At 37.0% G+C, this 22,314-nt stretch overlaps 1 protein-coding gene across 4 annotated transcripts in view; it reads left to right on the top strand.

Annotated features, from left to right (window-relative positions):
- ZNF143 (zinc finger protein 143) overlaps positions 1 to 22,314 on the top strand; it is a 38,406-nt gene that overhangs the window by 10,311 nt on the left and 5,781 nt on the right. The window contains exons 2-14 of one of the 4 annotated variants that reach the window (XM_033515029.1): positions 940 to 1,023; positions 1,970 to 2,100; positions 2,861 to 2,953; positions 3,408 to 3,491; positions 3,710 to 3,790; positions 4,686 to 4,882; positions 8,696 to 8,770; positions 12,813 to 12,932; positions 13,912 to 13,987; positions 15,823 to 15,948; positions 18,883 to 19,062; positions 20,181 to 20,408; positions 21,624 to 21,772. In XM_033515029.1, coding sequence (XP_033370920.1) covers positions 1,977 to 2,100; positions 2,861 to 2,953; positions 3,408 to 3,491; positions 3,710 to 3,790; positions 4,686 to 4,882; positions 8,696 to 8,770; positions 12,813 to 12,932; positions 13,912 to 13,987; positions 15,823 to 15,948; positions 18,883 to 19,062; positions 20,181 to 20,408; positions 21,624 to 21,772 — 1,533 coding nt within the window. In that variant the 5' untranslated portion in view covers positions 940 to 1,023; positions 1,970 to 1,976. The remainder of the gene's footprint in view (positions 1 to 939; positions 1,024 to 1,969; positions 2,101 to 2,860; positions 2,954 to 3,407; positions 3,492 to 3,709; positions 3,791 to 4,685; positions 4,883 to 8,695; positions 8,771 to 12,812; positions 12,933 to 13,911; positions 13,988 to 15,822; positions 15,949 to 18,882; positions 19,063 to 20,180; positions 20,409 to 21,623; positions 21,773 to 22,314) is intronic. The other 3 variants (XM_015630261.2, XM_015630260.2, XM_019006915.2) reach the window with 3 other exon arrangements.

The following is a 22,314-nucleotide window of genomic DNA, read 5'->3' as shown; positions in this document are numbered from 1 at the left end:
TGATCTTACTTGCTGCACAGTACGTCCATGCTGGGCTGCTTTGCTTCCGTGCCTGCTTTGTCTGACTCTGTAGCTACATCACAACTGATTTTTGGTTTGTGAGCCAACTGCTTTTTAAGTAAAAGTTTTCTGCCTATTTTGAGATGGGGGATGAAAAATGAGTAGTAGGGAAAGAAGTTACTTTTCCAAACTCACTGTTATGGACGTGGCAGAGGAAGAGGTGTTGAACTCAGGATCTCCTATACCCTCATACAATTCCTTGTCTCTTATAGTATACAAACAAACTTTGCTATTTATTTTTCTTCAGAGATATCTATATAAATGCAATTTAGTCTGGATGGCTTCTCCTTTTCTTGTGTGTTACATCTCTTTTAGAGGCTTCATATTCTGTAAAAGCTTCTTCTCCTGAAAAGGATGTTGGGAAGAATTACCCATCTTCTCTTGGGTCTTGAAAATATCCCCTCACACCCATTTTGAATTACATTTTGGTTTCTGTCTTAATTGTATCTTTTTGATGCCAGTTGTTCAAGGTTCAAATTCCTTATTGCAAGCCATTATTTTAATTTCCTTAATGTTCCAGAGAGAAATTATGAGGATATTTTTGTTGGAAGGCATATTTCATACAGAATTATGCACAGATCATTAGTAATATTTTGGGGTTTTTGTATGATTTTCAATGTAACATATGAAAAAAGCAGGAGGCTTAAAACTTTCCCAAAGATACCTTTGCTTTCCACTTCCTTTTAAGCTGCATCTGTTCCATTAACTGGAAATAAGAAACTTTGCCTGCAGCTCTAGGAAAAAGTCTGGATCACCATATACACTTAGATGTATGTGGAAAATACTGCTTGGGTATTAAATTAGTGTGGCAACCTTTTTAAATACTGTAGGCACACTGGAGTACCTACATGGTCTAATTTTTTACTCCTTATTCCTTAGTTTTGAAAGCAGTACAGTTTTCTCAGTGGTCTTTGATACTGCTGATGAATTGTTTTTTCAAGAGTGGATTTCTGGACTGTAGAGGTAAAAAAAGTTAAATGTATTTATAGAGTTAATCATAAATAAAGTAAACTGCCTAGATTATTTTTCTCAGCCTTGAATTAAAAACCAGCAGGTCATAGAACCACACTAGGATTAAAAGCTGTGATGTGATCTCCCATATTAAAACATGCCTGGGTAAAAATGTGAGTGTGCAAAGGGATGGCTCTATCTGGTTCTGTGATATACAGCAGTCACTCTCTGATCACTGTCCTGTTGTCTAATTAACAAATTTTATCATGGGACACTTCATTATTTTAAAGGACAGATTGTTTTGTTTGGTTGGCTTTTTATTTGAACAGAAACCCTTCTGGAAAATCTAGGGAAATAGTTGAATTGTTCAGTTAGACTTTTGCATTGTATCATTGTTTTTAAACCTCTTACTGGCACTGGAGAGATCTTTGATTTATACAGATAAAGCCCTGCTGTTGTCATGGTTGAATTGTCAGCTTTATTTCAGTTCTGGGGACAAATAGGTATCATTACCTATACTGTCATTACCACCATTATTCTTTGTACATTGGTTAAATAATTTATATTTAACTGAAATTTAAATGTGATTTATATTAATATTTATAATTTAATTTTATTAATTAAATGTATCTTAATAAATATAACTATTAATACTTACTATTCATAACTGGTACCTGAAATGCTTAACATCTAAGTTAATTGAGGTAGTAATACTTAGCTATTTCAGATAACTTTTATTCCTTCAAAGTATTTTCTAGATAAATCAATAAATTTTTGCATCTATTTTATGCAAAACATAACATAAAACATTTGCATATTTTATACATATATAAGCAAATATATATGCTTTTTTAACATATAATAATATAATAATCTGTATAAAAATCACATTAAACTGGGATTATGTAGTTTTGGTTCTGTATTTCAATTTTCTGTTTTTTGAATACTTTCCTTCTAGGTAGACAATGTTATTAGCTCAGATAAATCGAGACTCTCAGGGAATGACGGAATTTTCTGGAGGAGGAATGGAGGCTCAGCATGTGACTCTGTGTCTAACAGAAGCTGTAGCTGTGCAAGGTGAACCCTCAGGTTGAAATACATCTACATTATTTTGTCTTTTCTCTTTGAAACCCAGATAAAACACTAAAAATTCATGTAATGTATTCTGAGTTACAAGTCCAACAGAAAACAGTTAACTGAGCTTGATTAAAGTCACTGTTTTAATTCTGGATGAAAATTATCTTTTAATTAAGATAATAGAAGTGTAAATGTGCCAAAAATATATGAAATATAAAATCTGACTTTATTCTCTGTGTAGTCTTACTGTTTTATACTTTGTAAATTCAGTTGATATCCAAGTATGTGTTAAGCAACTTGAGTTTTAAAATAGATTAGTGACTTGAAATTGGCTTAAACTTGGTGTTTCCTGACAACTTTGTTATGATTACAAACTCTCTCCTAAATCTGCATTTTTAATCTAAATAGTTTTGTAGTGTTGTACAAAACACAATTATCAATACAAGTATGTGTGTCATTATTTCCACTATTGGCTCTGATGATTTAAATCATAGTTCTCCTAAGATCTCAGCTTTGTAGTTATTTATTCTGTGACATTTTATTTTTTTAGTTAAGGAAAATAACATTTAGCTGTCATGTTTCCAGAGCAAAATCTTGAATATATGACCCTGGTATGTCTCCCAGGCTCAGAAACCAGAAAGCAAGTAAGAGCTACTTGCTCTTCTTATTTTTCAAACCAATATACTTTGAGGAGGTGTAATAATTTAGGGAAGTCTTTAAGCTGAGATTTCTAGAGTTCCTTATAGTGAAGGTGAACTTTTTTCCCTGCTAGATGGTGACAACTTGGAAAACATGGAAGGTGTAAGTTTGCAAGCAGTTACGCTGGCTGATGGCTCTACTGCTTACATACAGCACAATTCTAAAGGTAGGCAAAGGACTGCAAACTGGTGGCTACTAAAGTGGTATTCCCTTTTCTAACTCTCTCTTTACTTTGTAAAGTCAGGCAAAATCTGCACAATGTTTCTGAAGTTCCAATTCCAGTGGGAAATTACACTAGTACCATAAAATAAATGTTTTGGTTTTGCTACTAATAAGGTGCAAAAATGAAATTCAGAATGCAAGTCAAACGGAAGTGAAGAGATCTTTATGGTTCAAGCCCAGATATCAACATTCTGCCTAACAGATAGGACAGCAGACCTTTTCTGGATTTTTAATCCCAGAATTTTAAAGGGTCTTTACAGTCACACTGTGCTTTCTATTTACCAAACATTATTTCTTGTTGATATTTTATTTATATGTTAATCTAGAAAGTATCAACTGTGTATTGAAACTGTGATGTGTTACAATTAGAATTCTTAAAAATATTCTGTGTGTTCCAGATGGTAAATTAATGGATGGCCAAGTGATTCAATTAGAAGATGGTTCTGCTGCTTATGTTCAACATGTACCTATGGCTAAAAGCAGTGAGTGCAATAATACAATAAATATGTTATAAAATGATGTATTACTGATAAATATTGATACTAAATAGTTAACAGTCATGATAATAGCTTGATTTCTTATTTTAATGGAAATAGTCATAAAGAGATCTTGGGTATTTTGTAATCCCAGGTATTTAGTGTTTGATCTTTCCACCTAATGGATTCTTTCAACTCTTACTGTAATTCTTCCTTCTGAGCAGGGGAGAGCCTGCGTCTAGAAGATGGACAAGCAGTTCAGCTGGAAGATGGAACTACGGCATTTATTCATCACACCTCAAAAGGTAACTGTTTTGTCAAGTGGGATTTATTACATCAGTGTTCAGCAGAACTTCAGCAGTATAAAATAGGATACTCTCTAAAAACAATCATCTTAATGGGATTCCCAGTGTGAATTACTTGTTGCTTTAACTTTGACATCTGAAAATTGTTGAAATGCGACTGCTTCAATTCTTTACTTGGGCTTCATGTAACAGTTACAAATGTAATCAAACCCAGTGTATTTCAATGTTTATTTAGCCCAGGATCACATGAAAGTGAGTATGTACCTTTAGGTTGTAGGGCAGAAAATGTGACAGCTGACAGTCAAGAATGCAAATCCAGTTATTACAGATGATAACTTATGTTTCTGCAGGAGATGATTACACTAATCTTGGAAATAGTATCACTTCTCTAGAAAAAGCGATCAAATACATATTTTAAGTCTGTTTAAACTGGTGTGACAATTATATTTTACAATCAACAACAGTAAGAGGAAAGAATGTGATAATTTTTTTTGTTAAAAGTAGCTTTATGTTTTGTGTTTCTTCTTAAAATGTGAGATCTATGAATTCTAAAATCTGAAGTAATGATATCAGTAGATCTCTTATATTATTTTCATTTTATTATAAGCAGATTTGAAATAGAAAGCATATTTGTGTTACTGATTTCCTTTGTAAATAAAATGAGATCAATGTAAAATTTTGGTAGTTTTGTAGTTATAAAAATTAAACTATGTGAGGTGTTTTCTTGAAAACAAATTCTTGTGTTATTCATAGTATTATTTGAAGTGTTTATATTTCTCTTGTATTTCATATGTGTGCACGACTTCAGGAGACACTTCCTGGAGAGCTGTAGTTGTTCATGTAACACCTTGCTGCTCCTTTGAGAATCCTAACCTTTTGCAATATCCTTCCTCAGACAGTTATGACCAGAGTGCACTGCAAGCTGTGCAGCTGGAGGATGGAACCACTGCCTACATCCACCACACAGTGCAGATGCCACAGTCAGACACCATTTTAGCCATCCAGGCTGATGGCACAGTGGCAGGACTGCACACAGGAGATGCTGCCATCGACCCAGACACCATCAGTGCTTTGGAGCAGTATGCAGCTAAGGTACTCTGCAAGGCATTTTCTCTGTCCATCATGTCCTAATGTGCAGCACAATATATCTGGCAGCACAAGCCAATTGTCAGTTAAGAAATAAAATAGTAATGGAGAGAGTCTTAGACTCGTAGATGAGAGAACACCAAATTGTCACGACAATGCTTCACTGTCATGAGCAGATCTGGTGTGTAGTGTTGCATAAAAAGGAGAAAAGATTGAACACTGAACTGCAGTCAGATGTAGAAGGCCATTTTGACGGCCAAATGATAATCTTGTCTATACTGCAGCATTGCAAAGGAGTCTCTTGAAAGGACACTGTTTGGAAAGAAGAACACAGTTAAATTATTCCTGTTCAGGCACTATTGCTGGATTAATTTTTTTTCCTGAATGAGAAGAGCATAGCCTGGTGTACTGAGCAAGAGCAACACATGGTATAAGGTGTAGAAAAGACAATTAGACAGTTACTGAGTTCAGAAAAAACCTTCTTTGATCCATATTTTCAATAGTAAAAATGCAGTAGGATGCACAAAATTCATGTTGTTCAGTTTACTGGACTTCTGTAAAGCAAGATGTAAGTATGGGTGATGCAACTCCCATGACTGTAGTTAAGCAGTGTCCCAGCTGCTGGATAATTGTCATCAGTGCTTGTATTGCTGTGGAAAAAGAGCAGAATATATTTTAAAGTCTGTCCTCTTAATGTCACCAAGAGTTGTCAAAACTTGAGAGGCCAGTTAGGATAATTAAATAGCTTATTCTCTATTCTTCTCATTATGCTTCTGTCTGTTAGAATTGAGAGATCCTAAGGCAGGCAGTCAAACTGTGTAGTGATGCTGTGCTTAACATTTCATGAACTAAAAGGTAATCCAATGTTAGTTGAGCTGTAATCACAAGCTTTTACACATTCCACAGGTACTATCTAATTTAGATTAAATCAATCACAACTTTGCCTTTCTTAACAAGCAGTTTTGTTAGTCATAATTTCTGATAGGCTTCTGTTTTGAGAAGGTGAAGAAGCAGCAGAAGAAATGCAAATAAATTTGCATTTTCTTCCTATTTAACTCAACATGGATTTTTTAACTCTGTAATGTGAGTTTGTTTTTTGTAGTGCACTTGTGCTTTAGTTCAGGAAAAAATGGTTTTCTTTTAGAGCTTTCATCTCAGAACCTTATTCTGAGTGGTACTGCTGGAACCTTTAGGGGACAGCCAGTAGAAGTGAGTTTCCAAGCACTACATCTGGTTTATGTACAAAACCAAATATTAGCTCGATGCTCTGAACCTTGCATCTCTCTTAAAACAAGAAATGTTGTTTTGTGATTCTTCTCCATGTCCATGTACACTTCATAGTGAGGCAAGGTACACTTTTCATAGCTGGTGTTACTTTGAAAAAGGTACAGGAAGAAAGTAAATACATGTGGTAAGTATATGATAGGATTTTATAAAATGTTAAGTAGCCCAAAGAAGAGTAGTGGCTTGTCATTGGCTGCACCAGTTTCAGAACTGGGGAACATCAGGTGAAACACACATGGGATGGGTTCAAGAAGAGTGATGATGCTTTTCCAAACAGCTTGAAGTTAAGCACTGCTTGTAGGGTATTGTGGACATTTAATATGTCTTTGGATTCAAGGAGTAATTAGATAAATTCATAGAAGAAAAATGTGTCCATGGCTATTAGGTAGAAACACGTGACTTCTGATTCAGGAAGTTCATAAACCACAAATTGCTTGGAGGTTGGCAGAATATTATGGGGAATGCATCACTACGTGCTTGGCCTGTTTGTTTAGTGGCTGCTGTTGGAAATGAAGTGGTGCAGTATTATGGCCTTTAGTTTGACTCAGTGTAGGTGTTCTTCTGCTTTTATTTGAAGGCAGACTAAATCTTTCTTTAACATAAAAGAGAGTATTTTAGGACGAGCTTAAAGATCTGCTATGGAATCCTTCCAGAATCCTTACAATACTGAAAAAGAGAAGTTTAAAGTTGGCTGTCTTTTTTTGTTTGGCTCTTTTAAGACTTTCTTTTCTAAACTTAAAGGGCAAAGAAAAGAAAAAAGGTGGATTTGGAGAGTGGTGGTTCTTTGTTTCCCTGTCCTAATCAACAGGCAGAAACAGAAAGATCAGTGGAGTGCCCAAAATCAATGTTGAATATACAAAGAGACCCAAGCAGACTACCCAGAAGCTCACTGGAAGTGGTGGAACATGTACGTTTTTATTGTTCCTCACTTCTTCAGGCACAGAACCATTTTCCACAACATGCAAAGCACATGCAGACTTAACTAGAGCCCTCTAATTTAAGGCTGAGTCAATGCCAGCATCCTCCCAAAGCAACTGAGGAAAAAAGGTCATTGCTCTCAGTAAAGTCAGAATAGGTGATGGAATTGTGAAGAGGTTACAATGCATGCTTTCCTTCCATAAGCTGCTTTCCTGTGCCATCACAGCTGCTGGCAAAGTACAGTAACTGGGATTTGTGCATGCCTCAACACATGCACACACATTCTGCTTGGATCATTTGTTTCCAATAGCTGATCAAGTTCTAATTTCATGTCAGCAGTTCTTTTCTCTGCCAACAACAGGAAGTTCAGGATGAAGTAATTCAAGTCTCCTTTCTGTGCAGGTTCTCCCCCCTTTAAAAATTCTGAAGGAGAAGGTCCCAAAATAGCTATTGTTTCTCTCTGAAAAAAAACACCCCAAAATTACCTGCTTTCTGACACTCTTTTCAATCTCTTTGTAATGTAAATTTGCCTCTGCTTGGGCACTTCCCTCATTACTGTTTTAGTTCAATGTTCCCAAAAGTGTATTGCTCATAATTGTCTAATTTAGAGAGACAGTGTGAAAACTTCTTGTGGGATGAGTTCATGTCAGTCCCCAAGCAAACTCCTGGGGGCTCGTGCTTTGGGCAAGATACTTCACACAACCAGCAATGTTCTCAGGGTGAAAGGGCAGGAGCAGCCATGGGGAGGGAGGGTTCCTGCCAAGCTGTTTTAGAGAAGAATAAAATCACTTAGATTAGGCTTAGGTGCATCAGTCTCAGTCTTGAATATGATGGAGGCAGAGAGTATTGTGAATGCCTGTGCTTAATACAGAGACCATTAAGGAATGAGAACCTATGCAGAGTATACTTTAATTTTTTATATAGTGACGAGTAACATCCTGTTCTTTGAGTTGCTGCATGTGAGTGTGGGGTGGTTTTTTTTAAACTGGGTAATTATATTTGTATTTAAATAAAAAATTCACATTAACATCTAACAGTCTTTCAAATATTTTTTTGCTCCTTGGAAACAGCAATACCTTTCTCCTCCTGGAGACTGTCTTCAAAAACAAACCTATGAAGCAATACCTAGGTCCTTGCTTAGTTGTAATTTGACTAGTTCAAATTGAGATGTAATACATTGTCTTAGGTGTTTTGATTAAAAATGCAGTTGTGCTGTTTCAGTCAAGTACATTCTGCTTAATAAAGAGTGAGAGAGATATTTTTATTATAAAAGAAGTAAATGTTTGGGGTTTTTTTTGTCAGAACTCAGTATTGTTAAATTTACTGATTTATTGTAATACTTTTGTCAGTCTATTAATTTAACATCCTTAGTTCTTGCAGTCTTTCCTAGCCTGTTATAAAACAACTTTGCTATGCTCACTTGGCCTGTTGTATAATGCAGGTGCTGCAAGTGGTGATTTTTGTGCAAGCTGATGTACTATGGGAATAACTATGTTCCAAGAGGGAGCTAGAGAGCTGTGAAATAATAAAACCCCAGGAACTGTCTGTAACCCTCTGTTTTTCATTTAAATAAAAGTAACCTGTAAATGTTTTTCCCATTTCAACTTTGTTTTTCAGGTGTCTATTGATGGAAATGACAGTGTTAGTAGCACAGGAATCATAGGTGAAAATGAACAAGATAAAAAAATGCAGGTATGTGCTTAATACAAAATAATTAAAGATATTTCTTTCTTTTGTCTTTTCTGCCCAGGAAGGTGCATGCTAGGGAGTCCTGTAGCCATAAACTAGGGTTTGCTTCTACCCTTCAGAAGTTGCAGATTTCAAACTATACAGACTGTACTACCTCACTCTGTACAAGATCCTGTCACAAGAGTTTTAAAAGATCCTCTAATACTTTTTTCTTGGGGTGTTTCCTGTTAAAAGATAATTCAAAATTGTATTGGCTTTCTAAGATTTTTCAAGCTGACTTGAGTATTTCATCAGTAAGAGTCTAAGTATTTCAGAAGTTGTTTTCCAGAGAAGGAGCTGACTTTTGGTAGTATTTATAGCAAAAAAATACTGTCTCCATTAAAAAATTTCTTCTAGGAGAGACCATTCCAGGCATAGGTCTGGAACTGTTCTCTCTTTAAGGACTTATTTGGATTCCACTTGCCTTGTTAGGGTCCCTGACCTTTCCAGCAGGTTATAAGGAATCAGTAGTTAGGGGTGTTGCTCCTAGAGAATGCTTAAAGAATAGAAAAATACTTCAATTTCTTATTCTGGATCCATATTGTTAGTACATATAAATGTAAAAACCTTTAAATGTGAAAAGATTTATGTAAATGCTCAAAGGGTAATAGAAAATACAGGTGCAGGTTACTAAGTCTCAAGTTTTTTTCCCTGGGATCAATAAAATTATGTAAGGAGAATGGTATTTGGCATTATAATGTATTTTATTAAAGGAAAAGGCAAAGAAAAATGTATTTTGGGCTTCAAATATACAACTAAAATGATATTAAAACCTCTATATCCTCACATGTTCAGATCAAAAATGGAAAAGTCTTTTTATTGAGAATGGGGCTTCTCTGGGCAAACCTTTTCTCCTTTTTGCTTAATTTAAGAAATAATGAAGTAGACAAGGAGAAAAAATATCTTCTTCCAAGATCAAAATACATTATCTGTGAAAGGAATAATTATAGGCTTACCTCTTAGTTAGATCAAATTTTCTATTTTTAATCTTTTACAAATTAGATCTCACAATATGTAAAGCTGAAGACACTTCACTTTTGCCTTTGTGGCATGACTGTGGAAGGAGAGAATAACTAATACTTGCATTATGTACTGTATTGGACCATGTTCCAGAAAATGAAATTAAGAAATTCAGAGGGTTTGCATGCTTGTAGGTTGGAATGGGGCTACAACTCCAATGAAAGGCAAAATTCAAGGAAGAGTAAGATAAAACCTTTGTTGGTTTTACCTGAAGTAAGAGCCTATTAAGTAAAATTACCTGTAATCAATATCCACATAAATATTGATTTTGGCCTCAGCCACAAAGTAAACTGAATGTGGACGTGGTTTTATCTTGTACATATATGGCAACATATGTGCAATATGGAAATGTGCCAATCTTATGGCATCTTATGTTCCAAACAAAACAAGATCTGATATTGCAAAAAAGGTAGTGAGGCTTAGTCTCAAATTCTGACCCTTATAAGGTGGCCTTCAGTTGAAGGGGCCCAAAGCTATCAATTGTGTATGAAAATATAAATAATTCTTCTATCTTGATTTAGTAGATACCTACTTGTAACTCATTTTGTTTTCATATATATTAATATATAAAATAGTCTCGTATTTAGATGTAGAATTAAATAGTTGTTTATTTATAAACTTCTTAAGTCCATAGGGAACAGAACAGATGCCACACTACTAAGCAGTCACTCAGACTTGCCTGTGGTTGGTTAGGTGTTTCAGCAAAGAAAAAAAAGCATAAGACCTCTTTGTAATTTCTGTATGGGAAAACAAAAGACTCTGTGTGCCCAAATGGATATCTCACTATTTCCTTTCAAACCTGCCCATACCCATCTGTTCATAATATACACTTTGGTTATATGATTCTGCTTTTATGTGTGCAATAGAAAAATTTGATCTGAGACCTTTGTTTTTCTCCTGTGTTACCTCTGAGTTCAGGATGCATTTGTGATCCCTTAAAAATAGGGGGGGTGTTTAATTATATTTATTTATTCATTCTATTTAAAAGTATTTGAAATACACAGTTCCTCTCAGTAAGTTCCACACTATTAGAAAGGTGCTTCCTCCCCAGTTTTTGTATCCATCTTAACACTGGAAAGGTTATGGCTGGTTATTTCTTTGCATATATCAGCATATTACAAAATTGTTTTCATTTTCTTTTAAGCTTTGGCATACTTGAGCTTTATGGCAGAACTTAGCGAGTTTGTGCATATTTTTACATGCTGAAACAACAAATAAATAGTAGTAGGTTTACTGATAGAAAAAAAAAAGTAGTGTTTCAGTGCAGGTGCTCAACCAAGTGTATTCTTCATGATCCTTTATGTATTTGATTTCTGTGATTCATGCTGTCATGGATTAAACAGCAGTTTCAGTAATGGGTTTCTTGATCCAGGAGGCTGTTTTTTTTCTCTGTGGTTCCAGAGAAGATTTTCTGAAGTGATGGATCTGAACATTTCAGCTGATTAAAAATTTTGTATTGAACTTTGTTCCTTTAGTCTTACAAACAGTCTGAAGGTAATGGGTCATGCCATCATCTCTGAAGAATCTGTAGGGAAGGTGTTAGCAGTCAAGTTAGTGATTTCTCTGGAAGAGGAAATAAAGGTCTGTGCTGTAGCAGGGCTGCAGTCTCCCTGCTGTGGGGGAGCGGTGGTGGGCTCAGGTGCCTGAAGTCTGTGGTGATGGATCCAAGCTCTCTAAAAGGGCCCAGTGGGGAAGGAGAACAGCAGGAGCTGCCCTTCCTGGGGGAGCAGCAGGACTGCACAGGGCTTTGGGATGGGAGATGGCTCAGAGCAGTGTGGGTGCTGAGGCTGTGACTGTGCCACAAGGTTATGATCAGGAAGGAGAAAAAGCCTTCTTCAGACAAGTGGAACAAGCCTCGTGCTCACAGACCTGCATCCTCACGAGGAATTTTAACATCCTCAGTATCTGCCAGAAGGGCATCACAACAGGGCACATGAGGAGCATTCTGGAGTTCAGGAATTGGCAGCAGGCAATCCTAGAGCAGGTTACTGAGCAGCTGGCAGAGACACTTTGCAGAGCCTCAGTAGCCAAGAATTAGTTGGGAATGTGAACATTGGGAGCAGACTTCAAGTCTCCATCCTTGGAGATATTCAGAAGCTATTTGGATATGGCGGTGAGCAACCTGCTGCAGCTGGCAACATTTTATGCTGAGAATATTGTCTCCTCATCCATCCTGTGAAATGTTCTTTTGACAGCTGGGAATAGAATTGGATCTGTAACAAAAGGGAGGTGATTTAAAAGGACAGAGCATATAAAATAGTCTTGATTGCTTTGCACAGAGTTGTATCGAAGTGCTGATTTGGGCTTCTGCCTCTGTGTTCCATCTGTCTGAATGTTTCTTGCATGTATGAAGGTGCTGTACAAGGGATTTCACTCTCACTAGCAGCACTCCTGAAGCTGTGCTGTTTATTTTCATGTTGTCATGCCAGAAGGGAGATTAGAACCTAGCTCACAATGCTCTTCAATTAGCTTGATCAAAATGCATGCATGGCAGACCAAGTACAAAATGCTTTCTTTCATTTTCAAGAAGTGCTATTCTAAGGACATGTAATTATTGTTTGGCCTTTCCATGAACTTATATTTGAAGGTGGTCTGATTTATAACTAATTTCCCTTAGGAGTAGATCTAGCATCTTAGATGTAATCTAAGACTTGTCTGTCTACTAATTTGCTCATTTTACCACTGTGCTTATATTTTAAATTATTCGTCTTTCTTATTTGACTAATTAATGCAAGCTTTTAAATTTACTAGATACAAGTATGTTTTACAGTTTCCATCATGATTTTCACTTATTTCTTTTCAGTTTATTTATTGAAAACTCAGAAATACATGGCATAGCAAACCAAAGAGAAACAAAAGAAACCTGTCAGAATCAGGTCTGGCTTGATAATAAAATGAAGTGTGTAACTTCTCTGATCCATTTTGGTTGTTGTTTTTCTTAGTATGTGGTTGGGGTTTCAAATTTTTTTTTCCTCTTTCACTTAAGATTGTCTTGCAAGGACATGGAACAAGAGTGACTGCAAAATCTCAACAGACAGGAGAGAAAGCTTTTCGCTGTGATTATGATGGCTGTGGAAAACTCTACACGACAGCTCACCATCTTAAGGTGATAGGATGTAAAATATGCATTGCTACTTTGTGGATATGATTTTTTGAAAAGATTATGTGGTTAAAAGTAATAGAAATTGAGAGAGAGCCAGTTGCAATGGGGCTGTTTTTTCAAATCTTTATTGGATTGATTTTATATTAATTGGTGGTGCTCAGCTGAGTTTACTTAGTGTTCTGGGATCGTGTTCAGTTGCTGTATTGCCAGCAGGTTGAGGTTGTTTCCACCAGCAGTGTCACAGAAATTCTGGAATCCAGCAATTGCTTTATCAACTTTACATTTATGCATTATCAATCAAAAATTCCAGTTCTTGAAATATTTCACCATCATAGTACAAAGCGAGACTCTTGAAAACTAATATTCAAAGTGAAAAGCTGGAGCATCTTTTCTTCACAGGTGGCAACTTCTTAATTCTCTTCCTTTTTTTAAGTTAGGTAAAGGAATTACTGAAATGGTAAATGGTGTAGGGCTGCTGACATTCCAGCTGAGGCTGCCACAATCCCTTGCTGATGAGGTTAACTCCTCACAGTGCTGCTTTGTCTCTGACTCCAGGAGTCAGTGAGTGCTTGGCTTCATGAGTCACTTGCTAAAATGAAGTCCTTTCTGTAGAGGTTTCATGCAATGTAAGAGCATCATTGGAAGCATTCAGTGGAATCAAAAATCAGAGAGTGGGGTCTGAGGCATATTTACCTCCTGTCTTTAATGTAATGCATGATGGCAACTCTGCATGTATTTACAGAAGTGTTTTGTACCTAACTGACTGGCAGGAGCAGGTTAGACCTTGGAAAGAGACATCTTTAGTTTCAGGGAAAAACATTGTTACCATGTTTCATTATTTTTTCATCATTGATATAAACAGACACTTCAATGTGAGTCTTAATAAGATAAATAAGATATGTTGGCTTTGAGAATGAGCTGTTTCTGTGCTGAAGTAACCAGATACAATATTTCATTAAGTCAGTGTATTGGATGTCAACAGGTGCATGAAAGGTCTCACACAGGAGACAGACCTTACCAGTGTGAACATCCTGGATGTGGCAAAGCCTTTGCAACAGGTAATCTTCAGCTCCTCCTGCTTGTTAGTGTTTGTCTGTGAATAAAATGTGCTTTTAATATTTCCTTTTTTAACTGCTAAGCTGGGTGGGACAACTGGAGAAAAAAAAAAATCAATCTTTTAAGCTGGTGTAGCAGTAGAAAGGACAGAGGATTTAACTCTTACTGAAGGGGGAAGGAGGTGAAGCACTCAAAACTTCCTTCACTCTTCACCTGTCATCTACAGTCAAACTAAATGTTAACAAATAGGCCTTTCTTATCATTAAACTAATAGTAAAAGTTAAATGAGGTGGTAATAGAAAACTGAACCTGTAGGCTAGGGCAGATTCCTGATCTTCTGGTCTAAATTTGAAAGGAACTTTGATAGAAGATGCTGGTTTAAATGTTCCCTATTTAATTTGTATCAGAGTGATACCTGTCATGAAGGGAACTCTCCATTTGTACAGATTACTCTGTTCATAAATTATGCTCCCCTTAGGATTGAATTTGATTGTGCGAAGTGCAATTACAAGGAATAAAACATGGAAGAAAGTGGAAGAGCAAAATTTGTTTCAAATTTTATTCTTTTACTTGGGATGTAAATCAGTATCATGCTTAGAAACATTAGGCTGTTTTTTTAAGTAAGGTATTTTTGAAATAACTTCATCTGATCTAATACATTTGCTACAATTGCTTTGAATAGAAACGAGCAAAATAAATACTGATGCAAAAAGTCAAAAGGGAAACAACCACACTTTCAAAGGGCTTCACCTAAGTTTAATTACATAGTGTTTGTAAAAGGATTTCAAAACTATGTAATGAAATAGTCTCTTCCTTTGCACCACACTGATGTATGGCTATAAACAGCTGTTTGTTTATAAATACTGTATTTTTGATCAGAGCCATTGTACTACTGTAGTTCAACAATCTTTGCCTTCAAAGACAAAGTTCACTTTAAGTACTGAGTACTCTTTGGCTTAAATGTTAAGAACTCTCCTAAAGTTGGGTCATGAAATTGAGTTTATTTCTAATATAGAAGTGAATTTAGCTCAGCTTGGTTCACATGCTTCATGCTTTTAAAACCATCAAGAACAGGAATTACAGCTGTTTTAGGGAGAACCCTCTGAAATTAAAGAAGATGCTTTTTCTGGCAGACTTTGTTTTGTAGAAATGTATACATCACTTGTAGGTACAAGTGAAATTCAGGTTCATTTTCTAAAATGGCCATTTCAGGCTTCTTTAGTCATTATCTTTTCAGGGAAGTGCTGAAAGGAAAATCTTGCTTAAATGCTCATTGCAAAATAATTTATAGAGGGCCTGATCCAAACTTCACTTCAGACTTGGTAGAGTTTTTGATGATGATGATGAGTTCCTAAAAGTAAACTAAAAGAGAATGAGTGTCTATGACTGCTCTTGGTTCGCACCTGTATATGTGGTTTTACTGCTGAACTTGGTTAGTGGTTATTGCTTTTCCTATGAGCAAACAATTAAATGTCATTTTGATGACAGTAGTGGGAAGAGGTAAAAACTAGATGGAACACACAGCATATGGCTTCCTCAAAAGACAGAATAAATATATGTCCACATTATAATAATTGCAGTTTATCCTTCTGAAGGGAAGGACAAGGATTATGGAGATGTTTTTTTCTTCAAAAATAAAGAATCAAAGAACTTCAAAACTGTTATCCAAAGTAGTGCTGCTCTGTAGGATAGAATGAAGAGCTTGTGAAGAGTGAAAGAGTAAATTTTCCTCATCAACATTCCTGATTGGAATGGCAAGCACAGCTTTTGCTGGTGATGGTTTATGAGCGTCCTGATATGGTGTTTGTGCTGTGATTACATCTTTTCTGATCCCCAGGCTATGGGTTAAAAAGCCACGTGCGAACACACACTGGTGAGAAGCCTTATCGGTGCACAGAAGAGAACTGCACCAAATCCTTCAAGACTTCTGGAGACCTGCAGAAGCACATTCGGACCCACACAGGTACTGTCAGCACACATTACTTTCTTGTTATTTCACCTAAATGGATTTTTAGTTTTTTCTCTCTCATTCTATGACTTTATACTGACAAAATCAGCCTATGTATATTCTCTTTCTGAAGCCCAGTGAGCTCAGCAGCATTTCAGCATGGTAAGCATTTACTGCAAATCCAGCATGCTTTTCTTGGAAAAAGTGCTTAAGCATTCACACTGCTATTGCAAATGCACTAACTTTTACCAGTGCCTCACTTACATTGTCACTGAGTCACTCATTGCCTTCACAGATTCATCTGCAGCTGTAACAGAACAAGGAACTTTTCCTCAGTATTGCCTTTTAGAAATGGCTTCAGTGTTCCTCAGTTTTGGTGCTTTAATACAACTCACATGCCAGCTTCACAAAGGTTGATATTCTGGGCTTGTTATCCTCATTTCCCATCTCTTCTTCCAGCAGAAAAACAAAAATATCGTAGAAAACCAACAGCTACTAAAACTTGCAAAGGCACAAAAAATAAAATCTTTCATTTCGTCTAAAAACATTAAAATGAAAGCCAAACCACAAATTCTAGACAGCACACACTACACTCTGCAAAACTCTGTGGGTGCACACACATGTAAACAAGTTTGCACAATGTCTTCTTTGTGTCTGTGATCTTCCAAAAGGAAAAAAAAAACACAAAAAACCCTTAAATGTAGGAAGAACAATCTATCACTTACTGACCTATTCCATTCAATATATTTATGTCTCTGCTAGAGCACTGACAAGCTTTTCCACTGAACTGTCTGAATCTTAGTGAGTCAAGAAGAAAAAATAAAAGTAGGGGTTGGATTTTTTTCAGATTAAAAATAACAGCATGGAGGGCTGGGATGTAAATACAGGCAATAAAAATTATTAAAACCTCAGGATGGCATTAAGAGATTTCTGCTTTTTTTTTACTTCTGTACACAAAGAGCATCTGTTGGGATTAGTGCTATCTTGATTTTTAAACATCAGGATGAACATGTATCATCTCAGCTCTAGAAGAGGACTGTTGATATGCACTGCATCAAGTAAAGACTATGAACTGAAAGGTTTATAGTAATGTAGGACAATTTCATTACCCATGGACTGTTTCCTTTCCTTCTTCATGGCCACACAAGGTGTCTGGTAATTTAATCTCTGTTTAGCAGTTGAGGCAAAAGATTTGAGCCAGCCCTATGTGACCTACCCACCTGAACAATATTAGTAATAGAATCATCATCTCCTAGCAGTCCAGGGGTCAGAGGTGTCTTATTTGAGATTTGTGAGTGTTTTCAGGAAGCTAAAGGATGAGAAGAAAATGGCAGGGGCTGCTTTGTGCAGGTGGATGGAGCAGTGTGTGCTCATGCCTTGTGCAAGCTGCAGCAGGGCACCAGGGGAGGCAGGTCTGGGCTCTCCCACTCTCCCCCATGGCTCAGAAACCTTTCCCTTCCTTTAGCAGGTACATCAGGGTCAGCTATTTCTTCATTTTCTGCCTCTTTTAACCCGAAATGGCTTTTCTCCCTCTTTGAGTAAAGTCTGGCTTTCAGTGCCATCAAACGCCTGCCTCGGCTTTCTCCATGACTTCCCTGGGCACGCAGCTCTGGGATCAGACAAGCTGCTGTGGACGGTACGGCAGTGGGGCAGAGCTTCCAGGCTTTGCATTTCTAGAGCTGGAATTCTCCGTCACCTGGAAACAGGTCGCTTTGCTAGGAAGTTGATTAGCATTTGAAAAGGCCCCTTCAGGGACCGGTCTGGTGACATTCCTGCGGGCATTGTTGAAGAGGGATCTGTTGTGGTTTCTAGTGTGGGGTCTGTTGCTGGGTGGGGTTGGCTCTGCAGCCCTGCTGCTTTCAGACGTGTTTGGGGTCCTGGCTGAAGCGAGGATTAGGGGAGCTATGGTAACACAACACTCGGGGAATAAATACACACTGCCTTGGCAGGAAGCTGGAAAACCTTCCCAAAACAGCTGCCCGAAGGAGTGAATAGTAGTTTCCTCTGCCAAGGAGCGAACTGCTTTGGAGTTTCGTGGTATTGCTGTCTATCAGGACTTGTTGTTTTATTTTTTAAGTACATATTGTTGTATCTGTAGCAGTGTTGTGGTCTCTCTTGCTCTCAGATTCTGCTCTTTGGTGAGCAGCACAGTGCGTGGAATGTACTTGGCTGTAGAAGTGGGAACTACACCAGGACAACCTGTCAGTGGCTCGAACTTCTCTAAATTTAACCCCCTTTGCTCTCCTTCTCCGTGTGCTTTGCTAGATCTGAAAGGTCAGGGTTGCTGCAGTGTTATTGGTTGGCCTTGCCTGCTATTCACAGTGAGATGCTTTGGTGCAGTAATGTAAGTTATCGTGCTTAAACTTAATATATTACACCAAGAGACTCTAAAAGAACCTGTGTTAGTGATTTGCTTTGGTCTGGGCATTTGAAACTTGAGTTTCATGGCTACTTCTCTATAGAAAGTTTGTTCTTTTTTAAGGTTAAGTGCTTTCTATCACAAGTTTTACTAATCCGTGTTTATCCTGGTTATATGTTAAATCACAAAGGTATTTTTTTCATTTGAAGAATTAACAATTGTCAAATGTCAATGGTATGATACACTTGGTTTGGATAATATATGTATGAACTGGGGAAGTTGTTAAATAGTTGTTAGGTTATGGACAGTGTGCAAGCTAATCCAAGCAACTGAGTCTATTCTATACATGTTCAAGTATTAATCCAAATGCTTCATAATTTAGCTTACAGACTGTATGATTTTCCTGAATTTTGTTGGTTTTGGCTAAACTAGAACACTCCACAGGGGTGTATTCATCCTATTTCTGACTCAGGATCTCAAATATAAAATTAAGTAGCTTTAGGTTCCTACATTCAAGTCTCAGTGTAATTTAGAACTTTTCATTCTTTTGTAACCTTTGCGAGTGTACCTTTTCTTGTCTTCTTTTTCAGGTGAAAGGCCTTTTAAGTGTCCCTTTGAAGGATGTGGCAGGTCATTCACAACATCTAATATTAGAAAAGTTCACATCAGGACACATACAGGCGAAAGGCCTTATTACTGTACAGAGCCAGGATGTGGGAGAGCTTTCGCCAGTGCAACTAATTATAAGAATCATGTGAGAATACACACAGGTATATGAGTGATTTCTTGTATTTTGAATTGGAATCTGCTTGGGAGAGGCTGTGTCATTCTCTTTGTGAACAATGTTTTGGTGCGTTGTAATTGGGTATAGTCATGTTTATATGACTTGGTAATTCTGTTTGGGCCTCCTCTCCCCTCAGCTGAGGATATTTAAACAGTTAGATTTCCCACCTTGCTGTCAAGGCAGAATAATTTTGGTTTGGATACAAAGTTTTTTAAACTGGACATTGGACTGAATCCTTAATATGATTCTGGGGCTTGCCTCCCTTGTGAGCTGTTTCTTAAATAAATACCAGTAAAGGACAAGTCTGAGCTTAACTTTGGCTCACTGTTATGAGTCACCCTTTCATCCCAGCTGTATTTTCCTTGCTGCTGGGACTGTGGTCAAAACTTCCTTTTTTATAGACTGGATGTGAAAATACTTATCTAACTTGATTTTCAGAGTTAGTGAGCAGAAATAATAAGCACAAATTTGAAGATTCAAAATGTAAAAGCCAGTCATAGCATTATTATCTTGGTAGTATTTTATTTTTTATTTATATTTTATAGAAACACAGACAAGCTTAATAGAGGGACGTTTTATAGCTCAGTTTATATTTTTAGTTTACAATGTAATTTGGACACTTGTTTCATTGATTTTTAAATGGAAGGTGTTTCTGTATTAAACCAGAATTGTTTATACACATGCTTCCTATGGATTTCCTCAGAGGTTTCAGTACTCTGATGTGATACCAGTCAATCAGTATATCTGATCACCAAGGAAAACGATGGGGCTTCCAGTAAAAAAATAACAAAATTCTCAGTACAATGACAAAGTGAAGTTGCAGTTTTCAGCTGATATCATTCTGCCTTCACCAGAAGGATGTTTTAGATAGAATGATAAGGAGAAAAATTGACCCAACTTGTGCTGGCAGTAGTTCTTACAAAAAGACAGTAAGACGTTGCATTGATAAAATTTGTGAGGTTGACCTTCTCTGTTGCCTTTGAAATTAAAGTATGGTTGGTAGTGAATTATCATTTATATATATATCCTAATTATCATTTGCTGGCAATTTTTCCTATGCATCCTGAACAAAGTTCTCTTTATACCTTTTGCTTTCCCATGCAGGGGAGAAGCCCTATGTCTGTACAGTTCCTGGCTGTGACAAACGTTTCACAGAGTATTCCAGTTTATACAAACATCATGTTGTACATACTCATTCCAAACCATACAACTGCAATCACTGCGGGAAGACCTACAAGCAGATCTCCACCCTCGCTATGCACAAACGGACAGCGCACAACGACACAGAGCCCATTGAGGAAGAACAAGAGGCTTTCTTTGAGCCACCTCCAGGTTAGAATTGCAACCTTTGAATCTCTAGTTAAAAGGAAAAAGAAAAAAGGGGCTGGATGGTATTTTGCTGGGGGATTTTGATAGCCAAGGAAATTAAAACATAGATAAAAAGTTAAAGTACTTAATAAAGATACCTTAATTTCTCTGTAAGATTTTTTAGGGTGCTAGGCAACTTCTAGACAGAAATTGCATGTTAATTGGACGGATAATAAGCTCGTTTATAGCAGTCATGGGGTTAAGAGAGAAATTTGAGTTGCAGTCTCAGCAAACCTGCTAAAAACATGCATGTGGGCAAGGGACCAGAGAGGCTCTAAGCTAACACCTTACTGGACTTTTGTTAGGGATTTTTCAGAGTGCATATACATAACACCATGGCTGGTGGCAAGCTTTTGTGTGGGAGTAAAGGCTCTGCCTTGAGAAAAATCTGTTTTTGCAGGACTGTGATATGGGCTGTTTTTGCTGTGGTTTAGAGCAGTTTCTGTAAACTGTCCTAGAGGCAGAGATGAAAATGAGCTGTTGTGCTGCACTACTCCTCAGAGTGCTGTTCATGGTGTCATGAATATTGAATCCTATGAATCCTAAAGAATCAGACTGAAGGAAATACTGGGATAGGACAAACACCACCTGTCAAATTGTGATTTTTAGATGTGCCTGGAGATCAGAAACACCCGCACAAACTGTTTCGGTTAGAAAAGTTGTTTTGCTGCATGTCATGGGAAACTGCACTGAATACCTCAAGCAGACTTGCTGTAGCTTAATTCCTTCTTTTAAAGGAATGATAACATTCATTTGCTGAAGTTAAACATTTATCAATATAATGAACTTAAGTCTTCACACAAAGGCAGTGCTATGGTCTTCTGTATGTTTGTTAATTAATAACTTGTAAAAAAAAATTCCAATTGTGTTTGCATTGAGTGGTTAATATTTAATGAATAAATAAGAAATGTTTTTCACATTTTAATATTTGCTTACATACTAAATGTATATGTAGTATTTATCTGTCTTTTAAACTCATTGCTAGAAGATTATACCCTGTGTTCCCAAAATAAGACTTTCTGACTTGCTTCTGGTATCTTTCTTTCTTTTATTTTTCTCATCTTTCCACTAAATTTTTCTGTTGGAGTGTTTAAAACCGTCAGACATTAATCCTTGTCATTTGCTCTCCTGGGAGCATTTAGAGTGTGTAAAGTATCCTCTTTCCTTTGTATCCAATAGGACAAGGTGAAGATGTGCTCAAAGGCCCCCAGATCACCTACGTGACAGGTGTAGAGGGAGAAGATGTCATTTCTGCACAGGTTGCTACAGTTACTCAGTCAGGATTAGGCCAGCAAGTAGCACTAATATCCCAGGATGGAACCCAACATGTAAGTAACTGCAGTGTTCAAATGCTGACAAAACTGTGCTGAGGATTGAGGCACAGGTTTGTGCCTCAAATCACACAGGATTCTTGATAAACATTTGTGGGTTTCTTAAGGAAAGAAACTTCTTTGGAGCTGTGTCAAGATATGTTTAGGGTTGTGCCTCCTGTGGAACCTAAATATGTGAAACCACATGTTCTGACACATGAAACTGTATTAATACAAAATTAGGGGATTGGTCTCTCCTTGTTATCTTTGTCACTCTGAAAAGGGCTGTTTTAACAACTGTTGTATATACAGCCTGTTTCTGAGGTTTCTCACCATTCCCTGATTATGCTGGTAATATCTGATGGCATCTTCACTGTCTGCACACACTTTGAGGGGTAGAGGGGTGGGAAGTCTCTTCAGTCCAGGTGCTTCCTTTACCAGCAGTTTGGTTGGTAGTGTTCAGTTTCTAACATAAACTAAAGGATAAGGAATCCTTTGATACTATTTTCCACTAAAACATTCATATGGCTGTCTTTTTATTAAGGTTTTTCATGTATACA

The sequence above is a fragment of the Parus major genome, chromosome 5, assembly GCF_001522545.3.
Source record: "Parus major isolate Abel chromosome 5, Parus_major1.1, whole genome shotgun sequence".
Lineage (NCBI taxonomy): Eukaryota > Metazoa > Chordata > Aves > Passeriformes > Paridae > Parus > Parus major.
This window is presented reverse-complemented; position numbering and strand designations above follow the sequence as displayed.